Source organism: Syngnathus floridae, chromosome 1 (genome assembly GCF_059516105.1).
Source record: "Syngnathus floridae isolate MCC-2025c chromosome 1, RoL_Sflo_1.0, whole genome shotgun sequence".
Lineage (NCBI taxonomy): Eukaryota > Metazoa > Chordata > Actinopteri > Syngnathiformes > Syngnathidae > Syngnathus > Syngnathus floridae.
The window spans coordinates 988,968-1,005,497 of record NC_142413.1 but is presented as its reverse complement, the minus strand read 5'-3'; the positions used below and the strand labels follow the sequence as shown (position 1 = coordinate 1,005,497).

General features: G+C 47.7%; 2 protein-coding genes and 1 long non-coding RNA gene across 3 annotated transcripts; 2 read left to right on the top strand and 1 right to left on the bottom strand.

The window, feature by feature from the left end:
- Window positions 1-3,589: 3,589 nt before the first annotated feature.
- Window positions 3,590-6,698, top strand: LOC148403179 (uncharacterized). Its single transcript, XR_015858964.1, has 3 exons — window positions 3,590-4,097; window positions 4,280-4,440; window positions 5,664-6,698. It is a non-coding gene; the product is annotated as an uncharacterized LOC148403179 (long non-coding RNA).
- Window positions 4,338-6,810, bottom strand: LOC148403178 (uncharacterized). The gene is made up of 3 exons (XM_088378001.1): window positions 6,425-6,810; window positions 6,264-6,340; window positions 4,338-5,963 (listed from the first exon to the last, which is right to left on the bottom strand). Exons 1-3 carry the CDS (start codon window positions 6,442-6,444, stop codon window positions 4,399-4,401), a joined length of 1,662 nt encoding a protein of 553 aa, XP_088234127.1. The 5' UTR covers window positions 6,445-6,810; the 3' UTR covers window positions 4,338-4,398.
- Window positions 6,811-8,186: 1,376 nt separating this feature from the next.
- Window positions 8,187-15,631, top strand: dvl2 (dishevelled segment polarity protein 2). Its single transcript, XM_088374739.1, has 15 exons — window positions 8,187-8,685; window positions 10,568-10,637; window positions 11,219-11,379; window positions 11,555-11,664; window positions 11,733-11,862; window positions 11,935-12,025; window positions 12,117-12,186; window positions 12,338-12,477; window positions 12,556-12,632; window positions 12,703-12,770; window positions 12,853-12,987; window positions 13,077-13,208; window positions 13,624-13,800; window positions 13,914-14,138; window positions 14,217-15,631. The coding sequence occupies exons 1-15, from the start codon at window positions 8,525-8,527 to the stop codon at window positions 14,768-14,770; spliced, it is 2,301 nt and encodes a 766-aa protein (XP_088230865.1). The 5' UTR covers window positions 8,187-8,524; the 3' UTR covers window positions 14,771-15,631.
- The last annotated feature ends 899 nt before the right edge of the window (window positions 15,632-16,530 follow it).

The following is a 16,530-nucleotide window of genomic DNA, read 5'->3' as shown; positions in this document are numbered from 1 at the left end:
CAATGGGGAAACACTTGCTGGCTAACAATTGGCACTAGCCGTGTTGTTCTTTGAAACAACCGATATCTGAGCACAAGCTGCTGTCGCGAGAGTCCGACAGAGGAGCTGAGCCTCCGCTATCCGTTTTAAAAAATGAGTGGGGGCTCTTGAGGATGAACATTTCTCAAGCGTTCAAAGTAGGCGTCCGCGCAAGCATTACTATCCTTCGATTCGGAACGCGCCGAGAATTGTTCCAACTGCCCTGGACAATCCTGCCCACTCCATGTTCCTTCAAATCCACGTCACTTTGAAAAGTCAAAATGGTCTCTTCTATGTGTGAGGGAAGTGAATGGAGGGGAAAAAAAAAAACGTGTGAGCGTTGCCATCGTTTTGTTGCTTGAGAAACAAAACAAACAACAGACGCTTGACCAAAAAAAAAAAAAAAAAATCCAACCAACAGATGGACTCGTGCTGTCTTTTGTTTTGTGAAACTGAGCCGTTGCTTCTCGGGAGGCGTCCGAGGCACAATTAGCGTTCCAATTTGGAGGGAAGTGCAAACAAACGTCAAGTCCTCCTCGCTTCTGCGTTTCCATCCGTGAAGACTCTCGAGCAGGTTTGAGCAAGACAACGCCTCCATGGAACACATTGGTAGCCGTCCAGGGCCTGCTGACGGACTTCCGACAGAGTTGGGCTTTTTCCCCTAAGCACTTACTTTCATAAAGGTTGGTGACCTCCCACTTTTCTCAACTCGATAATTACTCTAGAAAAGAGATGCTTGCTCGTCCATGTGCAACTATAGATACGATGCTGAGCACTGGAGTTCTGATGTTTGCTTCTCACTCGGCAAATGTTCAATGAGCTGCCTGTCACTGGCTTATCTACAGATGGCGGGCGCAGGAAGATGACCTGAACAGCGAGTGAGTGTGTAGACATGAATAGAACTGAGAACTCTGCTTGCACCTGCAGATGATCTGGAAAAAAAAAAAAAGAGCAGACTTGAATGTTACACCTCTTTGTTGTCCAACTATCGATACTGCTGAGCTCTCTGAAAACGAAGACAAACTATTGATGTTGCTTTTCGAAAGGACAACTAGTGTTTCATGTTCTCAAAAAAGAAATTAATTATTGTGTTTTTTTATGATTATTATTTTATTATAGCTGTAGATATTATTATATATTAATTATTAAATATATGTATAATATCTATATAGTTATTGATTAATTGTTGTGTTTATTATTTTTATCATGTTGTTAATATTATATATATATATATATATATAGTTCTTTTCTAATTATGCTTCTTATAGGAAAAAAAATCAACCTTGACGCCCTCCCCCTCTCTCCTTGTTGTAAAGTTAAATGTTAGCCGGATTCCACAATCGCGGTGATGTCAGGATGGAGAGAAAGCGGCGGCACGGCGAATGTCACAGCTGCCCCGCTGTTGTCGTGGCGACGTGCACGTCCCGCCTCGGGAGATGAGGTGGACCTGTTGGACGTGAAGCCTCGGGACGCAAGGCCACAGAGTTCAAATGACCTACAGGTGGAATTAGGTGCGTACTTTGTGTGATTATTAATCAGCACATTCATACAAACTTGGCTGCTTCAACCTTTTGAGCATTTTCCGGGGTGAATGACACGTTGCTTCATTTTCGGGTTACATAATTCAACCGATTTTGGGACCTGTGCCTTTTATGGCTTGTTACGTCAGCCAGCTCCAACCCCGTGAGCGGTCGGCCGGGCTCGCTCCGCGGCGGCGACGTTACAGGAAGTCTTTCTGACTTTATGACTTCCTGCGCCGTGCCGAGGACGGGAAACGGACTGCGTGTAAGCGTGAGGAAATAGCTTTAATGTTCCCAGAGTAAATGAGGGAATTTCATGGCCGTGTCCATCATGATAAGACGCACAAAAACGTTGCCAGGACCCCTGCTTGAAATTGAACAGGAAGTTGGTGGGTTTAAGGCAGCTCATTTTTTTCGGGGGGGGGGACAAGTCCATGGAAAACAAAATAGCACCTAGCAGTAGTTTCCCCATTAGACAAGAAGTTTGGTAGATCTGTCTATAGTGACGGGACCCACAAAAAAGCCTCAAGCGTCTAAACCTAAAATTGAAACGGAAGGCACAAAGGTCATTTGGCTTCAAAGCAGTCATTGGAGACAGAAAAAAAATTCAATCAAAACAAACACACAACACTTATTTCACTAGCCAACACAAAATTTGTCTCTCGCGTCAGGGCGCACAAAAAAAGCATCAAAGATCGAACAGGAAGTCGGCCATTTTGGATGAATTCTCTCTTTGTAATTTGTTTTGTAAGTTGGCTGTCTTTTCCGGTAACTTGAAGCAACTGCTGAATGTGTTTTAGCAAGATAACGTTTGTTTATTTTGCGTGTGGCCCAAACAGCGTTGGTTGGCTTGGTGTTGGGCAAAAACCTCAAATCATTTTCCCTCCTCCCTTGCCACAAAGCAACCATGATTTCTTACAGTATGTCCTCACTCGTCACCCACTGCCATCCCCCTTTTTTCACTTAGCAAAACAAAAGGCCTTTCTCCATGTTCCTTCCACACACACAGCCCCCCCCCCCCACACACACACGTTGGAGTTGTTATCCTTATGGCTTTGCCTTTATTGTAAACTGTGTGCAAAATTAGCAGTCATCAAATGCCACACGAAGAAAGCGAGTTGAAGGAAAGAGCTGGGAGAGGGTGTTATTTTGATGGAAAACTCCCTGAAAAGCTTCCACACATGCTAGAGAATTCCCCCTCACTTGGGGGGGGGGGGGGGGGGGGGGCAAGGGGGAAAAAAAGGGGGGGCGGGGTTGCAAGAAGACACCACGCGGCCAAATACATGCAGGAAGTAGTTGACACACATGAAAAGAAAGCGCGAGATGTCCCAGCGCAAACATTAAAATAGTTGAGCTCTCTGGGAAAGTGGAGCTCTCGGCTTTCCACGCCACACGGGGTGGTGGAGGGGGCTCGGGGGGGGGGCGGCGTTAATCCAGCGTAGGCTACAATGTGTTTGACTGGCAGGTCCCCTCACAGTCTCGGCCCCTTCATGAAGGAGCTGGCAACTCACGACAAGTGTTGGTATTTAGGTGGAGCGAGCAGCCTGGGAAAAGGGTGAAGGCCCAAATCAGGTGATGTGGGAGGACCTTGTCAAGGGGCTCCCATCTCAGTTTAGCGTGGACCCGATGACCCTCCATGGCTGTACTCAAAGGGAATCGTTTATTTGTTAGACTTTACTTCAAAGTAAAGTAGTATGGAAAATGTGCAGACACAGAGCGAGGCGCTAACGTGGAGGGAGCTCAATCGCTTGCTACTTTGTCGTTTTCCAGCTACTTTGCTAGTTAGCTCGCGGGTTAGCAAACGTTAATAAACCGTTAACTCTGCCTCAAGTGTTTTGACTATTACTAAATTTCCACTAAATGTTGTAAGGGTTTTATGTGATAACCAATGTTAGGAAAGAGTAACTTAGCTTATGTTTTTTATTTTTTATTTTACATGCTGGCCTCATATGTGGGATTTCTTCAAAAATGATGCAGATCCCAAAAACCCGCTCACACCCCAGTTTGAGAACCACTACATTAACTTTTTTTTCCTTTTTTTCATCCTTGATTAAGTTTGGTCGTCACAAACAATACCACGTTTTAAACTGGCGACATCCTCGTACATGAATACAAACTGTCTCCTTTAAAAACATGACGACCGTTTCAATCTGGATTTATGACGGCGGACTACTGCCCTCTAGTGGACACGTGTGCCTCGACGGTGCACTAGTGGCTCCAACAGTCCAACTTTCCAGAACGTTTAAGCGGGGCCCTCCTTTGCGGTTAAGTGTGAATCAATCGTCTGACCTGGTTGTCAATGCAAACCCAAAATAGTCGCTTTCATGTGTGAGAAGTGACTACTGGTTGCTCTGGTTTATGTATTCTGGCACGACAAGAGAAAAAAAAAGTTGTACGAGCGGCCAGATCATTTTTTCCATCTTGTTTTTTTTGTTGTTTTTTTTCTACCACCAGCATGCTCGCAGACGAGGAGACGGAAAATCGGTGTCAGCACACTCCGTCGCTGGGAATGAGGTCAAGAGCAACAGGAGGGAGTACCTGACAGTTCTCAAATTAAATGTACGTGAACGATTCAATTAGGATTGCTTTGAACGTTTCAGCGCCGTGTTTTGGACTTCCGTGACGTAAAAAAAAATTTTTTTTTTTTAAATTGGGCAATTTTGACGGCTCGCCATCTGCTATTAAATTTACCTGTTCTTTGAGGATATATTTGACTTATTTGATTTTGATTTTTCTTACAGCGTACGGATGGTTTCAATCTATTCCTGGACCATGTCAACACACATCACAGGATAATCGTTCAGGATTTTCAATTTCTTTTATTTAATAACAAAACATCCAAGCCTTCCAGAACCGAACCTCAAATGGACTTGAAGGAGATGTTTCCTGTAGCAATTCGGAGGTAATTTAATTCCAACAAATCTTCCTGCAGCGTCTCGTTGGTCCCGTCGTCAAACACGTCGCTTCCGTTTGCTTCACGGTCCGTTTTGACGTTCTCACCATTAAGAGTCGTCGTACGGCTTTTGTCGTCACCGGTGGGCACCGGTACCTCACTACTGGAGAACCCAAGTTCTGTGGGAGCGGCCGTCGGCGTCAGAGTGGTGATGGCGTCGCCTTTGGGCAGCCTGACGATGGGCCAGTTTGCGGCGACACGCTTGGGCCCAGCGTGATGGGCCGTGTTCACGCGTCTACCTCTCGCCGTGCTGCTGGTAGACGTGCCGAAGAGCCTCGACTTGCCCTCGGCCAGCCTCCGCTCGGTGCCTTTCGGGCCGCCGCCGCCGCCGCCCGCCGTTTGGTTTTGTTGGTTTCTGTACCGTAGAGGCCATTTTGCAACCGGGCTTGTATCGTTCTGGTTTAGACCTTGAAAAATCTGCTGAGCGGCAGATTTCTCAGATGGTCTGGCTTGACCCTTGACCTGATTTGATGGCTGCCCGCCATCCAGGTTTTGGGGATATGGAAATCCAGTCGCCGACGGAGCGGCTGTTGGCTCAACTCTTCTCCGGTTGAAAGTGTATTTGGACAAGAGCGAGGGGTAAATATTGACCGCTTTGAAGCTTCTTCCCGTATTGGTCGCAGAGGCCATGGAGGCCGGCCAACGGGAGCGTCCCGTCACTAACTGTTTGAAGGACAACAGAGGTTTCCTGGTTGTCATGGCCGCCGAGCCGCTTGGCAAAAGCGCATCCTTGTGGCTTTGAGCTGCAAAGCGTCCAGGTAAATAGACTCTCGAGGGGACTCGATACCGCCGCGGGGCGTTCTGGCCCGCGTCCTCTTTGGCGGACATCGTCCAGCTGTACAATGGAATACTTTTGTCCATCTCAAATTTGGCAAGGGAACGCAAAGGCTTCCCGAAACCTTCTCGACTGACAAAAGACGGCTTGAAGGCCAACGACTCTTCCTTCTTCGATTTTTCCCTCCAGTTGCTGTGTTTGAAAACAGAGGAGTGCGGGTTTTTCTCCACTGAGGCGGTCACGGGTCTCAGCGGAAACCTGCCGGGTCTAATCCCGTCGGACATTTTCGGCACGTTCGCTTCGGTGGGCTCCTTGCGGCTCGCGGTCAGATATCGTGCCGGCTGCGACAACCTTTGCCACACCGATTGACCTTCTGATTGATCTCCTCTTCTTGCAGATATTTTAGGAGCGTCCCCACTGGGTAGCTCTTCACCTCTTCTCAGGTCTTCTTTGCGGTTCCTGGATCTCGGATGTAAGGGATGACCAGGTGCCGATTTCAGAACCACCACCGGGTATCGGTAGAGGTTTTCGCCTTGCCGGACGAAAAGCCTGTCGCTCGGTCCCGTTATCTCCGATTGGAACGGTTTGTAATCTCGGCCTCTATGACGGGAATGAAAAACATTGTTTGCGTTGTGCGGCTGGCTCGATTGAGAATACGTCTTCGCAACACCAGCACGGAGGACGCTGACGGAACTGGCTGCAGGTGAGAAGAAAGACCAGTGTGATTATTTTCAACAATAGTAAACCAATGCACCAAAAGTATGAAAAGTCTACACACCCCTGCTCAAACATGTATGGTTAAGACATAAAGTCTGTTTTTCTGTGAAAGATGTTGTTGTTTTTTTAAATAGAAGAAAAAAAATATTGTTTGGAAAGAAATTAAAATAGCCTAAAATATTCATAAAGCACGCGCTCTAAATTTCACAATTTAATTTTTGTATTTTTTTTTTAATTTCTAACATGGAGCCAGCAGGTTTGTGGTGGGGGGGGGGCTCACCTTGTGCAGAACGCGAACGCGGGCTCAATGACAGCTCAGCGACAGCCGCACAGACCGGCACAAAGACGAAGAGGAGCCTGCGGATGGCAACGCAAAAACAAGCACAAGCGTGTGGTGCAACAAAACAGGATCAATGTGCAAAATGCAAGCGACATCTTTACCTCGTGACCAGGGGCATCATGAACAACTTTTGCAGTGGTCACAAAGGCTCCAGTTGTGGTATTTTTATTTATTTTTGTTGGGCTGTCAGGGCCACTGCTTGGGCGTCTGATTGGAGGCAATGCCTTTCACCTGCTCCACTTCCTCAAACTCATGCAAACCAGAAAAAACAGAGCATGAAGAAAAATAGGACATTTGCCGCCCGACTGAATTATTTATGTTTTTGAAAGTCCGGCCATTATGTAAAATAAAAATAAAAATGAATTGTATCAAGTTGAAGCGTGTTCCAATCACGACCACTGGTGCTCTACTAAAGTTAGAGACACCGGTTTCTCTAATCAACATGTTATTTGTCGGATGTCATAAAAGAACGGAAGCCCGGAGGTCAACGGGAATGCGGCCATTTTGGTTTTACATAGCCATTTTGGATGATTTTTTTTTAAAAAACAGAAATCTTGAAACAATTAGCCAAGAGAAAACTAGGTGGCTCTATTTATGATATGGTGCATCTATACATAAATCTTTCTATAAACCCCCAAAATAAAAAATCAGCACGTGATAGTCGTACTATCGGGCATTGCTGTTGTCATGACAACAGTGCGTCACGTGTGCAACACCGGCCAAAGGAGGAGAGTGAAATTGCTTGTGCAGTTGTTAAAAGGATGACTGCTCGCGTATTTGGTTTTTTCTATAATTATTTGCATGGCAGAGTGAGTCGTGTTTATTGTGGTTTGATTTTTGTATATTTTTTACATTTCTTATGGATGTTTTATAAATGTTTGTTCCTTTACAATGTAAACTTTTTCAGACTAGCGCCCCCTTGGCTCCCCAATGAATTCCTAGCGCCCCCCCCCCCCCCCGTCGACTGACTTGTCCAACCGCACATGTTGTGTACAAATTGTCATCCGTCCCCCCCCCCCCCCCCCCCCCCCGTCGACTGACTCGTCCTACTGCACGTGTCGTCAAAAAAACGTTCGAACTTCTCACTTCGGACTGCCGCCCCCCTACCGCCCCCTTCAACTTCTGACTTCGAACTGCCGCCCCCTACCGCCCCCTTCGTCCTCACCGCCCCCCTACCGCCCCCTTCGTCCTCACCGCCCCCCCAGATTTTTCCACCGCCCCCGCCCACTTTGGGAACCACTGCTTTACATGATAGTTTAATACGTTTTATTTTAGTTTAGTTTTATTATACTGAACCTATTTTATAAATGTATTTATAGTTTTAATTATTTATTCTTTAAATGGATTCATGATAGAGTGAATGATTTTTCTTAATTATTTTTTACAAATATGACTAGGAAAGTCATATTTGTCATCTAGTCATCTTTTTTTATCTTATTCTTTATCTTATACATTATCTTTTTCAATTGTTGCATGAGTGACAGAGTAATTTTACTTTACTTTGGTTCTGTTTTATAGAACAAGGGCCAAAAGTATGAACTTTTTTAAATCCGGTTTTTGTAGGAAGCTGTGGAAGGAAGAATACATGGAAGGAACGTAGGAAAGAAACAAGTATGGAAGGCAGGAAGGAATTAAGGAAGTAAGGAAGGGATTCGAATTGTATTTAGGGAGGTTACAATTGATTAATAGCACTTTAATCAAGCTCCACCGTCGACAAAAATTGATAGTTATCATAAATCATTTGGGGGGGCTGAAGGGCGTGGCTGGGAGGCTACGTAAGGAAAACGGGACTTACGTGATGGCGTCACACGCCGCGTTGGCTCGCGCAAATTAAAAAAAAAAAAAAAGTGGTGAAAACTTTTTGGAGCTCCCTCCGCTGCTCCTCCCCCTCCCCTTCCCTTCCCCGTGTGTTTTTGTTGAGGGGGAAAAATTACTCCGTGTTCGCTCCGCTTAAAGTACCACTTCCTTCGCTATAGTCGGTAAAATGTGAGTGTAGACATTTGTTTGGGGCGAAACGGCGACGGGACAAGGTGGGCTTCGAGTAAAGGAAGAAAAAAAAAATCTCAGCAGCCGCCACCATCGTTTCACCTCTGCCGTCTGGTTAGCCAGCTAGCTTGCTAAAGGCTAACTGCCACAACTCTTGTGTTTCGACTGGACGCCTTACTCAAGGACCACAAACCAGAAAAAAAAAAAAAAAAGTCATGGCGGAAACTAAAATCATCTATCACATTGATGAAGAGGAGACTCCGTACTTAGTGAAGATACCTATCGGCGCCGAAAGTATCACCTTGCTGGATTTTAAGCAAGTTCTGAACAAGCCCAACTATAAATTCTTCTTCAAATCTATGGACCAGGACTTTGGGTGAGTTCACTTGCAGCGCGCTTACTACAAAAAAAAAAAATGTGTTTGAATAAGTGACCTCAGCAAACAAGATCATTACAATGGATGGGGGGCATTACCTGTCCTTACTGCTTTTCTTTGCACTAAACTCCCCCCCCCCCCCTCCCCCCCCATCTCATTAAGTCCATCATGGTAAGATGCTGTTTTTCGTCCCCCGTTCTTGAAAACTTTTGGCCGCCAGCCACCCTTTCTTTCCCAGGACTTCCTCCCCCCTCCTCCATTCTCCTCCAGATAGAAGCAAGCAACAATCTGGCCCTCTATCAATTCATCTTTTTGTGCCGGCCCGGCTGCTAATCCTGCTGCAGAGGAATGTGCTGTTTGTGTGCTTTTAGGAGAGCCCAAGTGGAGGACGCGTATGCATATTATGAAGCATTGACTAACTTAACCGATTTTTTAAAAGTGTGAGAGAGCCCACACACGGTGAGGGGGGGAAATGCCGTTAGCTCACTGTTCAAATAGTTTGCAGTGTACACAAACAGTGCACTTCATAATTTTATGGAGGAATAATTAGGGAAAAATAATCTTATTACCATTAATACTTGATATTTATGTTGTCAAGGACCTCTTCTCCTGTTTTGTGACAAACACAAACATGGATTTGACAAATGTGGATTATGGGCAAATCTTGGACTTAACGTATGTTTTATATATATACACACATACAAAAAAAGAAACTGATGTGACAGCCTTTTTGTAAAGTGGATAGACTAAATTTATCCAAGTTCAAATGTTTACAAATAATTATAACTTGAGGAGACACTACGAGAAATGCCCATTCTTCGCAGAGGATAAAGAATACATATGACATTGTTTCAAATTTTACTGGTTCCTAATTGAGTGTATGTTTGTTGTTTTCAAGCTGCAATCGTAATTTTCAGAACCCATGACTCATCATTTTTATTAATTGTGATTTTGGTATCAATCAAAATCAGGGATATTTTTTTTTCTTTTTTACTTGAAAATTCCTTCCTCTACAAATGGGTGCCCTCATTTGCATATTTCCAACACTCTTTTCAAATGCGGCTTCTGAGTCGGCCAGACCCGAGCCGGTGGAGTCTTTCTTTCTTTCTTTCTTTCTTTCTTTCTTTCTTTCTTTCTTTCTTTCTTTCTTTCTTTCTTTTTCTGTCAGTCTGTCTGTCTGTCTTTGATTCCTTCCTTCCTTCTTTCCCCTTCGTTTGGGTGGGAGGCACCGGGCTAGGACCAGCGCTGAGGAAACTGGTTCCAGACAGGCACCATTGACTGGGTGTCGACATCATTCAGGATTTTTGTCAATTTTTCGCTGGTGCCATGGCGCATTCCTCTTCAATTCATTCTTTCGCTCGCTTGAAATGCTGCACTGCTTGATATTTTAATAAAGATTTTAAAAAAATCTTTTTTTTTTTTTAATAAAAATTTGAGTCACACCTCTGATGGCGATCAAGGAATGGAAAAAAACAACAACTTTTTGTCATGCTCACCTAAATCCCACGTACGTAAAACATAACATATGGTTTTCAATGTTCAATAGCAACATAGCAGGAAAAAAAAGATTGAGGCTTCCTCTGTGCCGGCCTACAAAAGCAGCGCCGAGCAGCTGCTTAAAACCAGGGGAGCCCGTGTGTGTGGCTGTGTGTGTGTGTGTGTGCGCGTGTGCGTGGGTCCGGCCCAGCCCATCTTCCTCTTAAGCACTCCAATGAGAACTTACGGCAAATGTCTGGCAAACACGGAGGAACCCCCCCCCCCCCCCCCCCCCCCCCCGAGCTTGTCTGATGTTCTTTACTGCTGCTTGTTGGAGCTTTTTTTTTTTCTTGCTGTTGTTTTTCGGTCCTGCTCCACTTTTGAATGATTTGTTTGTTTGTTTCAGGGTGGTGAAGGAAGAGATTTCGGACGATGGCGCCAAGTTGCCGTGCTTTAATGGTCGTGTGGTGTCCTGGGTGAGTACTCACTTTGCACAAGCACGCCATTTTCTTTTCACCTCTCAAATCTTGCGTGACAACCAACAAAAAAGAGCGATAGATGTCTTTAGATGTTGACTTTTACTTTCTGCTCATTCTTACTGACTAGCATTTACTCTTTCTTTCGAAGCTAAAATTTCTCTTCTCTGATAGCGGCCAATTCTTTGCTCAAAACTCTCCCCGGTGGGTCTCGGTCGACGATGGAGACAGCTCGGGGAGGTTTGAATGTAACCTTTTGGCGCCGGGAGCCGACTTGGCCCGGTCCAACAGGTTTTGGAGGCTCGGGCATCTGCTAAGTCCATAAGAATGAAGCGAGCGCTTTAAAGCCGATAGACCCGCGGGAGCGATATGTGAGACGCACGCTAAGAAGGGTGGAGGCATCCCGAAAGACCTCCGCCATTTGCGTGCGCACGTTTGTTGGAGGGGGCGGGGTCAAAATAATTGACATATTACCTCTTGAGCCCCCTCCCTTATGTTTCGACATTTCCCGTCATCGCTCTCTCTTTCCCCAACTTCTCTGGCTAATTTATTTATTTTTTTGCATCAATTATGGACATCAGCTGGTGTCGTCGGACGCTCCGGCGACAGAGCCCGCGGCTGCACCGGCGGCGCTTCCCGCCGTGGAGACGCCCGCCCAGCCGTCACCCCCTCCGCCACCGCTCCCGCCCCCGCCCGCCGAGAGGACCGGGGGCATCGGGGACTCCAGACCGCCATCCTTCCAGTAAGCGAGCAAGAACTTCTTTGATAAGGTCACCGGATGTGCCATAGCACGTTCTTCTGTAAAACCGGCGTTGACCCGACGGTGAATTTCTCGTTGGGTGAAAATGAGAAGCCGGCAAGCCACGTGCGTTTGCGTCACGGGATCTGGTCCCGCTTTGATCCTGCGTCTCTCGCAGTCCCAACGCGACGGGCAGCGTGGAGACGCTTGACGAGCAGACGGAAACCGAGTCCGTGGTTTCCTTCAGGAGAGAGCGACCTCGGCACCGGGAGAGCGCCGAGCAACACGGTGAGCTCTTCTCGCCATATCATCAGGAAATGGCGGCAAATCTAAACCCCGGCGTCTGCGCTTTTCAGGACCTCGGGTGAACGGCCAGAGTCGCCTGGAGCGCCACTTAGCGGGCTACGAGAGCTCCAGCACCATGATGAGCAGCGAGTTGGAGACCACCAGCTTCTGCGACTCCGAGGACGACGACACCATGAGCAGGTGAGGCCAGCGGCTCCAAACGCGAGCCGAGTCAGGTTTTCTCTGCTCCACATCCGACGTGTCTTTGGTTAGGTTCAGCAGCGCCACCGAACAAAGCACCGCCTCCAGACTCTTGAAACGACATCGGCGACGCAGGAAACAGCGCCCCCCTCGCTTGGAAAGGGTACTACAGAGCTGCGCTTGATTCAATCTTGCCATTCTTTTCATTTCACACACACTGCTGTGGAGTTAAAAAGAACCATTTCCTGTTCCAGGCTTCCTCCTTCAGCAGTGTGACAGATTCCACAATGTCCTTGAACATCATCACGGTCACCTTGAACATGGGTAAGCGCATCTTAGCTTCTTCTGTGCTTTTGATTGCGTCCCGTCGTGAGTTCTGATTGTCTTGCATGTTTCACACCTCAAGCCTTTTTTCTTAAGAATAAATGAATGAGCAAAACCAGCATTTCTGTTTTGGGGCTTTTCCGCCACGTAGAGAAGTACAACTTCCTGGGCATCAGCATTGTGGGCCAAAGCAACGAAAGGGGCGACGGCGGTATCTACATCGGCTCCATCATGAAGGGCGGAGCCGTGGCCGCTGACGGACGCATCGAACCCGGCGACATGCTCTTGCAGGTGACTCCACGTCATCGTCTCTCTCGGCGCTGCCACGGTGAAAGACGGTCGGTCGCTGATCTGTTTTTCCTCCGCAAGGTCAACGACATCAACTTTGAGAATATGAGCAACGACGACGCCGTGCGGGTGCTGAGGGAGATCGTGCACAAGCCGGGGTGAGTGAGCCGACGACTCGCTCGGCGCGTCCGCGAGCTCGCCGATGAATACCGCTGATGCGTCTGCCAGGCCCATCATCCTCACCGTGGCCAAGTGCTGGGACCCGTCTCCGCAAGGTTACTTCACTCTGCCGCGTAGTAAGTAGCCCCGGAACACAAGGTAGGAGTTTAGAAAAAAAATGGCTGCCGTTTTGAGCGCTTTTATAATCTTGTCACGCAGATGAACCCATCCGACCGATTGACCCCGCCGCTTGGGTCAGCCACTCGGTGGCCATGACGGGCGCCTACCCGGCTTTCCCGGGCAGCACCTCCCTCAGCACGATCACCTCCTCCTCCTCCGTCACAGAAACCGAACGTGAGATTCTCATTCCCTGTTTGATGTCTGGCCACTTGGCCATCAATCATTGCACACGTCCCCTCAAGCCGCGTGAAATGGCTCCCCAGGATTCGATGACTTCAATTTGTCGCTCCACTCCGACATGGCGTCCGTGGCCAAGGCCATGGCCTCGCCGGAGTCCGGGCTGGAAGTCCGGGATCGCATGTGGCTCAAAATCACCATCCCCAACGCTTTCCTGGGTAAGAGAGAGGGAGAGAGCACAGAGCGTCGGCCCGCTTACCTCCAAATTTCACATGACTTCACAGGGCAGGCATTATGTTCCGGGAATTAAAACCGTGTGATTTGTGGGAGGGGGGAGGTAGGGGGGGTATGAATGTGTGAGCGCTTGTCTTGACTGAAAACAGCTGTTAAATTGGAATCACCTGCAGCTGAATCACGTGGAGGTTTTTTTTTTTTTTGTCATTTTAAATGACGTGTATTTAATTATTATTATTATTTTTAAGTACGTCCCTCCTGATTTTTTTTCACTCCACCAGTGTCGCCAGGCAATATTCGGTAGCAACATTGTTTGTGAGTCGCCTGCTCCACGCGATCCAAAGCAGAAAGTGCTGCTGTTGTTCAGGGTTCCCCGCGTGTACAAATCTCATCTCGCAGGCTCTGACGTGGTCGAGTGGCTCTTCCACCACATCGAGGGATTCCAGGACCGCCGCGAAGCCAGGAAGTATGCCAGCAATCTGCTGAAGGCCGGCTTCATCCGTCACACGGTCAACAAGATCACCTTCTCGGAACAGTGCTATTATGTCTTCGGCGATTTAAGCGACTGCGAGAATTGTAAGCGGCGTGCGCAAACGTCAGACCACTCTGGAGCGCGCTACTACAACTACATTTCAGGTCACAAAAGACTTCACAACCCCGTCCATTTTTGGTGTCCTTCTTGCACACAGATATGGCCAACCTGTCCCTGAACGACAACGACGGTTCCAGCGGGGCCTCGGACCAGGACACGTTGGCCCCGCTGCCCCTCCCCGGAGCGTCGCCGTGGCCCATGATGCACACGTTCCCCTACCAGCCGTACGCCAGCCACCCTTACTCCAGCCAGCCGCCGCCCTACCACGAGCTCACCAGCTACAGCTATACTCCAGGAAGCACCGGCAGCCAGCACAGTGAAGGTCAGCGCTTTTGAGTTTATTCACTAATTGTTTGAGGGGGGAGGGGGGAACGTATGGTCAACGTAAATCTGTCACCAGGGAGCCGAAGCAGCGGGTCGACACGAAGCGAAGGCGAGCGACGGCGCGGCGGCAGCAAAGCGCCCGGCAGCGCGACGGGCGGCGGCGGGGAGAAGTCTCCTTGCGACGCCGGCGGCGGCGACTCACGCTCCGGCAGCGGCAGCGAATCGGAATACTCCACCCGGAGCAGCTTGAGGCGGGGCCACGGCTCGGCCGCTCCCAGCGAGCACAGCCACGCCTCCTCCCAGCGCTCGCATCATCACCGCATGCCTCAGCCACCCCCCCACATGTCGCCCTATCCTCCGGGCATCATGCCTTACAACCCCATGATGGTGATGATGGTACCCCAGCACCCGGCCATGGCAGGTGCCCACACCCTTCCTCACGGGCCGCAGCTGCCCGCGGCCCCCATGCACCCCGCGTTGCCGCCGTCCCTCCAATCGAGTTCGGCCGGACCTCCCGGCGCGCCGCCCACCCGGGACTTGGGCTCCGTGCCCCCCGAGCTGACTGCGTCCCGCCAGTCCTTCCACCTGGCCATGGGTAACCCGAGCGAGTTCTTTGTGGACGTCATGTAGTCAGCACGCTTCGCGCAAGGGCCTATCGGATTAAGGGCGCTTGTTCCAAATTTGGGGAGAACAGGGTTAACATATTCAAACGGTCCATGTGGAATTGACGTGTCAAGTCGTCTCGTCTGATTCAAAGCGTACCAAACCGAGCGTTGGACATAGTCGGTGACTTTTGCGCGCCTTTTCTGGTCATAGCTCATTTCCGCTTGGCCCCTGTGTGACCGAATGTGTGACATTCCAGAATGTGCGCGCATATGTCAAACACTCAAGGTTACCATGTACCGGACGGACAATGGATTAGATCCTGGTGGGTCACCATTTTAAGTGCCCCATGGTTTTAACACACTCCAGGTACACGACGTCACTCTTCGAAAGATTTGTTTTTGTACGCTGTTGTTTTACGATGAACGTGTGTGTGTGTGTTTTTTTCCATGATTCAGCACACGGCAAGCTCAAATGTGAAAGGAGAAAAAGTAGTCAATTTTTGCTTTGTGACGACGGCCTTCCATTGTCACTAATTGTGTAATTGTGAAGTGTACTGTATAGAGGGTGCTTTGCGGTACAACTTGGTAAAAGGAGACCTTGCAGAAAGCGGTACGTTTAAAAAAAAAATAAAAAAAGAAAGAAAAAGAAATACACATTGTAGATGTTAACTGTGATCCACAAGCCTCACACTTGTTTTGTGTTACTGACTCACATTATTTACACATTTCAATTTTTTCCCTTTTTTACGAGTGACTATATAGATCATGTATAACCCAAATATCAAGGTGCAAAATGAATTCATTGTTACGCACCAGATTGCATTTTCATTGACTTGATTCTGCCGCCTTTAGTGTCAAAAGAATAAAAATTGATTTTGACGCACTATTATTTTGTGATTGTATTTTATTAATTTTTTTATTTAACATTAACTTGGTCGCATGTCTGTGTGAGCGAACGTTTTGGAATTGCTTAGATTACTGTATAAAACCCTCTTAATGTGATCTGGTCATACGTCTCGCATATGTATTCACATATTGATGTATATTCGGGGTGTGATGAAAACAGGTTTTAATCAAATAGCCGATTCTGGCATCAAACCGAGTTATTTTATTGTTGGAACCGCCACGAGTCAAGATGGCGGCTCGGACCGTACCATTCGCAATCAGCGGATGAGCCAATCACAACTCGTCATTTTAGCTTAGCCTGCGCAAGCTAAACATGTCTTCCAGAAAGTGTATTCATGACGTGGAGACGAAGGAATAATTCTCGATATTTTCTAGCGTGGACAAGTCGAAAGGAACACAACGTCGTCTCCTCTTTTTTTGGAGTGTTCGCTTTGCGTTCTTTCTGGGGACGAACCGGATGACGCTCGGGTACGTGATTTGCCGAGATTTGTTTTGTTTTGATATGACAAAGTAAAAACAGAGCGACGACGAGGACTTTTTTTTAAAAATGAAAAAAAAAAGCATTAAAATGCAAATAAAATAATCTTGCCGTGATGCAAGATGTCTATTTCAGTGGGCCACCATCATTTACTCTTTCAGTGAGGTCGAAGCCAAAACTGTGGCAAAATTGAAGTACTAGCAATCTCTGTATATGAATTTTTTTTTTTTTTTCATCCACGTGCAAGTTTGACAAATCTCGTTTGGATTAGATTTGCGTTGGAATGCCATGAAAATGAAGTGCTGAGCAAATGAAATGATGCATGAGTCACGATTGTTCGTTTCAGCCACCAGAGGGCACTTTTAAACGAGTCTTTAAATAGTGCGGGGGGGGGGGGGGTT